A 9,736-nucleotide genomic window follows, 5' to 3' on the forward strand; every position below is an offset into this window, starting at 1 on the left:
AACTGTTTTATCAAAGTACAATATTCAGAGTACCTGAATTACAACATAAAACTAAAAGCTAGCCTATCAACTAAGTATCACTGTTACCACTGTTGTTTTAATTATTTCCTTATCATCTCTCTTCTTTATTTTAGATTTCAGCTTTACTACCGTATCTCCAATGGTCTACAGGGCAGTCCTACCTCAATGCCATATTCAGCAGATCTAAAACCAATCTCATCTTTTCCACCAAACCAAAACTCCTTCCCAATTTTCTTCTCTCTACCATTCCTCCAGCACCTAACAAGTCACCTGACACTAGATATGTAAAAATAAAATAATTTGGTACCATTACTCTTTCATACACTCGATACTCAAAACCATGGCTTCATCTGTAGTGGATATTGCAGTATGCTGCCCATATCCCCCCAGCACTCCCCATTCAGGACCAAGGCATTCATAGCCCCAGCTGCCGCTGCTGGGAGTGCTGGTTGCTGATAGCTCTCAGCCAAGTCCTCTCACTGGAGACTACTTGCCCAAAGTCACACCTCCTTCCCACTGGCAGCCTGTACCCTATGACTGGTCAATGGAATCACGCATTTAAGTGTTATCCACACATTTCCATAATCTCAATACAGAATGAGGTATACTGAAACATGGTTCATATGAAACACACAATGTCATAAGAATTAAATTTAAAGAGATCCAATAAACAATCTGTTTCTTAAAGTAGGTTCATGAGCTTTTGCCTCAAAATGAACTGGGTTGTTTGTAAACTGCTGATTCCTGAGATCCATTCTCAGCTGCAAAATTAGAATCTCTGGACTGGGCCCAAGGAAATCTGCATTCATAACAAGTCACTCAGTTGATTCTTAAGAACCCTACAGTTATGAAAACTACTAGTCTTACAAATCAATCATATATAATAGCAATTTATTTCTGATTCACTTAGCAAGCTAAAATCCTTGGTAACATTTGACTTAGGTAGCTCAATTCCTTGATTTAGTGTCACTTCAATATTAAAAGCCAGCAACCAAGATGGGCACAGTAGCTTACACATATAATCCCAGCTACTCCTGAGACTGAGGCAGGAGGATGGCTTCAGCTCAGGAGTTTGAGACTGCAGTGAGCTGTGATTTCACCATTGTCCTCCAGCTTGGTCAACAGAGCAAGACCCTGTCTAAAAAAATAAATAAATAAGTAAAAACAAAAAAAAAAAAAAGAAAGAAAGAAAGAAAAGAGAAAAGAAAAAAGAAAAAAGCCAGCAACCTCTCAAACTACTGTTTAGCATGCCTCTACCTTCTGACTCAGAAATCCCATTCCTGGGTATAGATCAATAGAAATTAGTCCTTGGCTGGGTGCAGTGGTTCACACCTGTAATCTCAGCACTTTGGGAGGCCAAGGCGGGCGGATCATGAGGTCAGGAGATGGAAACCATCATGGCTAACACAGTGAAACCCCGTCTCTACCAAAAATACAAAAAGATTAGCCAGGCGTGCTGGCGGGCGCCTGTAGTCCCAGCTACACGGGAGTCTGAGGCAGGAGAATGGCGTGAGGCAGAGCTTGCAGTGAGCCGAAATTGTGCCACTGCACTCCAGTCTGGGTGACAGTGACAGAGCGAAACTCCATCTCAAAAAAAAAAAAAAAAAAAGAAATTAGTCCTTACATCTATCAAAAGGCACATATAAAAATGTCCAGAGCAGGCTTATTTATAACAGACAGAAAACAGAAATTAGCTGATTGCCCATCAACAAGAGAATGGATAAACTATGGTATATGTATATAATAGTATACTACAGAAAAATAAAAAGAAAAAAAGTGCTATGGCTTACCTATCAATGGATTAATCTCACAAACATAATGTAGAGGGAAAGAAGCCAGAAACAAGAATATATACTTACATGATTTATTTTTACAGAGTTCAAAACCAGTCAAAATTAGCCTATGATGACAGAAGTCAGAATTAGTTGCTACCTTCTGTCAGGGAGTATTGATAAGAGAGAAGACATGAGAGCCTTCTGAGGGCTGGAAACATTGTATATCTTGATGTGGATGATGGTTACACAGGTGAATACATACATAAAAATTAATCTAGCTATCTACTTAGCTGTACATCTTACTGTACATAAATTATACCTCAAAATAATAATAAAAATAAGTGGGTAGGGGAGTAACCAGCACAAGCCTGGCAAAAATAGTCATACACTCAAATTTTTTTTTTTTTCCGAGACTGAGTCTCACTCTGTCGCCTAAGCTGGAGCGCAGTGGCGCAATCTTGGCTCACTGCAACCTCCATGTCCTGGGTTCAAGCGATTCTCCTGTCTCACCCTCCGGAGTAGCTGGGACCCCAGGCGTGTGCCACCACACCCTGCTGATTTTTTTTCATTTTTAGTAGAGATGGGGTTTCACCATGGTAGCCAGGATGGTCTCGATCTCCTGACCTCGTGATCCACCCGCCTCAGCCTTCCAAGTGCTGGGATTACAGGTGTCAGCCACTACGCCCGGCACACTCAAATATTTTTTTGATGACTGTGTACCAGACAGTGGACTACAGACACTAAAAGAATAAAGACACCAGGGTCCCAGCCACAGAGTTCACAGGCATGTAAATAAACAACTGCAATACATAGGTCACTAGCATGTAAATCACTAGGTGGCACCTAATTGGTTAGTTGGATCAGAGAAAATGTCATAAGGTCTGATTCCAAGTTTAAATTTTTAAAAATCTAATGTCTATAAGAACACTTTGGGGATGACTAGAAAAATCCGAATCTAAACTATATATATTCATGTTACAGCAATGTTGAATTCCTAAGTATGATCATTATATTGTGGTTATTTGGAAGAATGTCCTTATTCTCAAAGACATATGCTGAAATACGTATTTTCAACGAAGATACACTAGGCTAAAGATATCAAGAAATTGGAGGAGGGTCAGAGAACTTAATAAAACGTTGAAAACAGGCCGGGCGCGGTGGCTCAAGCTTGTAATCCCAGCACTTTGGGAGGCCGAGGCGGGCGGATCACAAGGTCAGGAGATCGAGACTATCCTGACTAACACGGTGAAACCCCGTCTCTACTAAAAAATACAAAAAATTAGCCGGGCGAGGTGACGGGCGCCTGTAGTCCCAGCTACTCGGGAGGCTGAGGCAGGAGAATGGCATGAACCCGGGAGGCGGAGCTTGCAGTGAGCTGAGATCCGGCCACTGCACTCCAGCCTGGGCAACAGAGCAAGGCTCTGTCTCAAGGGAAAAAAAAAAATGTTGAAAACAAATTGCTAAATTAAATGTGTGACCTTGAACAAGTTTCCTAAGACTCTGTACTTCTATGTCCTCATCTACAAAAGCAAAGGGTTAGACTAAGGTCCTTCCAAACTCTAGAGCTGCATTTCTTAACAGCAGGGTAGAAGAGAGCAACTGGAATAATGAAAATAGTACTAGATATTTCCATATGGAGAAATGAAGCCTTTTAAATGAACTTCCAAAAAGATAAAGATTTTGATTAGAATGAAAACGTATGTGTCACCAAATTCCCCATTTTCTAAAAACTAAATGGCACTCTTGTAAGACTCACAAGAAGGAAGTTCAAGGCCAAAAAGTCACTCCTTCTTTTGGGAAGCAAACTCACAGAACTCACTACCCCTAGGCTGAAAGTATGAACAACTTTTTGTTTATTTGTCTGAGACAGAGTCTAGCTCTGTCGACCAGGTTGTAGTGCAGTGGCGGGATCTCGGCTCACTGTAAGCTCCACCTCTCGGGTTCAAGCCATTTTCCGGCCTCAGCCTCCCGAGTAGCTGGGACCTCAGGCGCCCACCACCACGCCTGGCTAATTTTTTTGTATTTTTAGTAGAGACGGGGTTTCACTGTGTTAGCCAGGATGTTCTCGATCTCCTGACCTCGTGATCCGCCAACCTCGGCCTCCCAAAGTGCTGGGATTACAGGTGTAAGCCACCGCGCCCGGCGGAATTTTAATAAAAATGAAGAAAAAAAAAGGTAGCGGCAGGAGGGCCCCAAATCAATGCATACTATGACATGTATTAAGAGTTACTTCAGAAAAAAAAACTAAAACTCTGGAATTGACTTAGGACACCAATAATGCCCTTCCACAAGTTTTTGTTGTAAAAGTTGGAAGAAAGATGTTTGTTTTCAAAGTTGTCGAGCCGACTCAAGTACACAGGCTTTAGAACCAGACAGCTCTGGGATTAAATCTCAGCTCTGATTTTACCTCCTATATGACCTAGTCCAAATTACTTGTTCTCTTAACCATAGTATGTTCAACAATGATGCAGGTATTGAATGACTTCCTCACAGTTGCTGAAAAACCTGAGAGACTACACATAAAGCGCTTAGCACATTACCTGGCACACATCAAATATTCAAAACAAAGCTAGTAACTACTATGCTATAGCCTATCCAGAAATAAGGCTATACAAAAGAAGAATATTTTCTTACCTCTCCAACTGGTTAGGTAGAAAACATAATCTTATTACTGCTATTAACAAGTAGAACAGCATACAACTACTGGGAGGAGAGGGGAGACTTCCCTACTTTGCCCCAGAGAAGGCAAGTCAGCAAACACCGCTGGTCCTCTGACATTCCCACCTATGACAGCTCCCAAGAAACACAAAAGTACATTTGAAGGGCATTCCCCTCTGTCCAAAGAGGGGCCGCTCAAGTCTCAGCCCACCGCGCCAGACGCGGGAATGGCAGCAGACTGTCCTGACCCCCTCACCTTCACTCAGAGCCCACCTGCTCCCGCCCACCCCTCAGAAACTGCAGGAGCAGCCACGGCCGGGCCGTCCCGGCTCCTCGCGGACTAAGGGCTGGGGCAGCGCGGCGCAAACTTGGGCTCGCTCGTAGTCTTGGCGAGCAGCACTCCCGGGCAAGTAGCCCGAGGGCCTTGCAGGGCACCCAAAAAATGTCACTGCCGGCGAAGTGACCCCGAGTCGGGCCACGAGACCCCTCACACCTCACCCTTTCTCCTGCCGATCCTCGAGATGAGAGTGGGCTGGAAGGCATTACCTGAGCAGCGGCCCCCAGGGCTGTCCGAGGCCTGTGGTTCCGAAGGGTAGCCACCGCCAACAGCCGTCCGTAGACCACGGAGGCCGCCATTTCTGAGTCGGACCCCGTCCCCTCGGCACCCCGCGCAGGCGCACAGGCGCTAGGCGGCCCAAGGCGCAGCCTCTCTGCAGGGCTCACCAACGCCCCGCCTCGCCCCACCCGTTGCGGGCGGGGCCTCGGGTTAACACTGCAGCTGCTAGACCAGCTCCCTGGCCGGCGCAGAGCAAACTTTGAACTTTGGAACTGGGCACTGCAGCCCCAATATCTGCCCTGCAGTCAGAAAGCAACCTGAACACTTCCAGGTGAATTGCAATGGAAAGGTGACCAGCGCTGCCACTTGTGTGAACTTAACTTCTCTGAGCCTCAGTTGCCTCATCTGTAAAATGGGTTTCATTCAAGAAATGGTTACCCAGTGTCTGCTTCGTGCTAAACAGCGTTGAGTCCTTGGGCTACAGCAATGAATAAAACCACTTGTGATGCTCAAGAAGAAGATGGTCGGTGTCACGCCCGTCCCTATGAAGAGACCACTAAACAGGCTTTGTGTGAGCAACAAGGCTGTTTATTTCACCTGGGTGCAGGCGGGCTGAGTCTGAAAAGAGAGCCAGCGAAGGGAGATAGGGGTGGGGCTGTTTTATAGGATTTGGGTAGGTAGTGGAAAATTATAGTCAAACCGGGTTTTTATCTTCCGGGCAGGGGCGAGGGTCACAAGGTGCTCAGTGGGGGAGGTTCTGAGCCAGGAGAAGGAATTTCACAAGGTTAATCGCTCGGTTAAGGTGGGGCAGTAACAAGTCACAATGGTGGAATGTCATCAGTTAAGGCAGGAACAGGCCAATTTCACTTCTTTTGATTCTTCACTTGCTTCAGGCCTTCTGGATGTACACGTGCAGGCTTGGGCTCAGAGGCCTGACAGTCGGCCACTAGTTACCAAAGCTGGCGGCAGGCTGGAGTCACCTGGGAAGCTATTGATTGATTGATTGACTGATTGACAGGGTCTTGGTCTGTCACCCAGGATGTAGTGCAGTGAGGTGATAACGACTCAATGCAGCCTCAACCTCCCATGGTCAAGGGATCCTCCCACCTCAGCCTGTCAAGTAGTTTGGGACCACAGGTGTGTGCCACTAGGCTTGGTTGATTTTTTTATTTTTATTTTTTTAGGGACAGAATCTCTCCATGTTGCCCAGGCTGGTCTCCAACTCGTGGGTTCAAGCGATCCTCCTGCCTCAGCCTCCCAAAGTGCTGGGATGACGGGTGTGGGCGACCACACCCAACCAAGGATCTAGTTTTTGAAAAGATGAATAAATTTAACAAACCTCCAGCAAGACTGCAAAGAAAAAAAAAAAAGAGAAGACATAAATTACCAACGTGAGGAACGTACCAGGGAATATAATTAGCCTTCAGACACCAAAAAGGAATGCCATAAATAACACCACACAACATAAATTTGACAACTTTGACAAAACGAGCAAATTCCTCAGAAGGCACAAATTACTACAAATAACCTAATATGAAAAGGATAATTTAAATAGTCCTCTAACTAGAGAGAATTGTAATTGTAATTTTTAAACTCAAAAAAAAAAAAAATTCCGAGATCTCCAGGCACAAAAACTTTCACTAATGAATTCTATCAAATGTTTACACAAGAATTAACACCAATTCCATACAACCTCTTCCAGAAGATAGAAGAGGAAGGAACAGTTCCCGATGTATTGTATGAAGTTAGAATTACCCCAGTACCAAAACCAGGAAAAGACCTTACAAAAAGAGAAAAATTCCAACATTTCTCATGAATATTGTTGGAAAAATCCATAGCAAAATATTAGCAAATTTAATTCAGAAATATATAAAAAGAATTGTACAATATGACCAAGTGGGATTTATTCCAGAGATGTAAATTTGTTTTAATATTTGAAAATATGTGTAATGCATTATATTAACAGAATAAGTTAGAAAAATCACATCATAATTGTCAGGCCTCTGAGCCCAAGCTAAACCGTCATATCCCCAGTAACCTGCACGTATGTATCTAGATGGCCTGAAGCAACTGAAGAGCCACAGAAGTGAAAATAGCTTAACTGATGACATTCCACCATTGTGATTTGTTTCTACCCCACCCTAACTGATCAATGTTCTGTATAATCTCCCCCATCCTTAAGAAGTTTCTTTGTAATTCTCCCCACCCTTGAGAATGTACTTTGTGAGATCCACCCCCTGCCCCCCAAAACAGTGTTGTTAACTCCGCCACCTATCCCAAAACCTATAAGAACTCATGATAATCCCATCACCTTTGCTGACTCCTTTTTCGGACTCAACCTGCCTGCACCCAGGTGAAATAAACAGCCATGTTGCTCACACAAAGCCTGTTTGGTGATCTCTTCACACGGACACGTGAAACAATAATTTCAATCAAAACAAAAAAAGTTGCTGGGCACAGTGGTTCATGCCTGTAATCCCAACACTTTGGGAGGCTGAGGTGCGAGGACTGCTTGAGCCTAGATGTTCAAGACCAAACTGGTTGGGCCACTTAGCAAGACCTCATTTCTATAAATAATTTAGCCAGTCATGGTGGTGCACACCTGTGGTCCCAACTACTCCAGAGACTGAGATCGGGGGGCTCACTTGAGCCCAGGAGGTCAAGGCTACAGTGAGCAGTGATCGTGCCACTGCACTCCAGCCTGGGTGACATAATGAGACCCCATTACAAAAAAAAAAAAAAAAAAAAGGCAGGAGGGGATTCTCCTCTTCTGCCCCAGCCTTGTCATGCTTCCCATTTGAGTCCTCCTCTGAAATGAGGTCATCCCAAAGAGTCTCCTATACCAAAGCAAATTTGGTAACATAGTATGATCAGGTAGCCATAAAGAGAGGGACCTCTTTAGCACTCTTTGTTGCTCTATTTGGACTCTTCCCATCTCTGGTCTGCCTAATCCAGGAACACCATACTGAGTCTACATGGATGCCAGGACTTTTCAACCTCCTACATCTGGGTTCTTTTTTTAGAGATGGTCTTGCTCTGTCACCCAGGCTGGAGTGCAGTGCCACCATCATAGCTCACTGTAGTCTCGAACTCCTGGGCTCAAGTGATCTTCCCACTCAGCATCCCCTAGTAGCTAGTACTACAGGTGTGAGCCACTGCACCCAGCTATATCAGGAACATCTTAAGTAGGCTGGGAGCAGTGGCTCACGCCTGTAATCCTAACACTTTGGGAGGCCAAGGCAGGCAGATCATCTGAGGTCAGGAGTTTGAGACCAGCCTGGCCAACATGGGGAAACTCCGTCTCCACAAAAATTAGCCAGGCAGGGTGGCAGGTGCCTGTAATCCTAGCTACTCAGGAGGCTGAGGCAGGAGAATCACTTGAACCTGGGAGGCGGAGGTTGCAGTGAGCTGAGATCGCGCCAATGCACTCCAGTCTGGGTGACAGAGTGAGACCCTGTCTCAAAAAACAAGTAAAGGGGCACAAGGAGAAAAAGATGATTGAGAAGACAGCCCTTTAAACCAGAACAGAGTGAACATGATTTAATGGGACCAAGTTGAACCACAATGAACATTTGATTCATTTTACACAGACCCATATCCCAACTAGTGACAAAGAGATCTGGGAGAAAATCAGACTCCATATTTTAAAAAAAAGTAAAGGAAAGAAAGAAAGAAACTCGTTTTCTTTGCACATCTGAGTTGCAGTGTGAATTAAATTTGTGATTCAGTTACAATACATACCATCTAATACTACACAAAACCATAAGGTGGGTTCTTGAGTTTTATACATGAAGCTTCAAATATCAAACATTTCCCCAGAGGAAAGAGGGAAAAGAAACTGGATGAGTTTAAACAAGAGGCTCAGGTCTGAGAGTAGAATCAAGCACATCCAGGCCGGACCCGGTGGCTCACGCCTGTAATCCCAGCACTCTGGGAGGCCGAGGCGGGCGGATCACGAGGTCAGGAGATCGAGACCATCCTGGCTAACACAGTGAAACCCTATCTCTACTAAAAATACAAAAAAAATTAGCCGGGCGTGGTGGCGGGTGCCTGTAGTCCCAGCTATTCAGGAGCCTGAGGCAGGAGAATGGCGTGAACTCGAGGCGGAGCTTGCAGTGAGCCGATATTGCACCACTGCACTCCAGCCTGGGCGACAGAGCGAGACTCCGTCTTAATAAAATAAAATAAAATAAAATAAAATAAAATAAAATAAATAAAATAATAAAATAAAATAAAATAAAATAAATACAATACAATACAATACAATACATCCTGTCAGCACAGGGCTGCCCAGGGCAGGGTGGGGTGAAAGAATGGCTCCAGCTACAGTGAACTCTCTTTTCCAAATCAATCTCCTGAGAAAGAGTTACAGGTGAAGGAAAGAGGAATCGGACAGCATGACCTTAACTGCTTTATTTCATCTTATAACCTAACTCTATTTGTTACACGTTATTCAGGAAAATTAAGGAGAGCCTGCTTCCTACTTCATTGCTAGGAATATTCTCAGCCTTAGTTCAAATTATCTTCTGGTAAAAAGCTGACTCAATAATAACAGATACATAAAAGGGGTATGAAAATAGAACAGAGAGGCTGCCATTAACTTAAGAATGTACTGGAGCAGAACAAAATAGCCAGTTTGAGGGGCATTCCAGCATCCCCCAGACTGAGGCTATTTCTTTTTTCTTTTTTTCTTTTTCTTTTTTTTTTTTTTTTTTTTTTTTTTTTT

At 44.2% G+C, this 9,736-nt stretch overlaps 1 protein-coding gene across 3 annotated transcripts in view; it reads right to left on the reverse strand.

Annotated features, from left to right (window-relative positions):
* SUCLA2 (succinate-CoA ligase ADP-forming beta subunit) overlaps positions 1 to 5,169 on the reverse strand; it is a 70,790-nt gene extending 65,621 nt beyond the window's left edge. For 2 of the 3 annotated variants that reach the window (XM_025364305.1, XM_025364304.1), the window contains exon 1: positions 5,001 to 5,169. In XM_025364305.1, the coding sequence (XP_025220090.1) occupies positions 5,001 to 5,090 (90 nt within the window). In that variant the 5' untranslated portion in view covers positions 5,091 to 5,169. Of the gene's footprint in view, positions 1 to 4,710; positions 4,899 to 5,000 lie in introns of those variants that run through there. The other variant, XM_025364306.1, reaches the window with a different exon arrangement.
* Between the last annotated feature and the right edge of the window lie 4,567 nt (positions 5,170 to 9,736).

The sequence above is a fragment of the Theropithecus gelada genome, chromosome 17 (assembly GCF_003255815.1).
Source record: "Theropithecus gelada isolate Dixy chromosome 17, Tgel_1.0, whole genome shotgun sequence".
Classification (NCBI taxonomy): domain Eukaryota; kingdom Metazoa; phylum Chordata; class Mammalia; order Primates; family Cercopithecidae; genus Theropithecus; species Theropithecus gelada.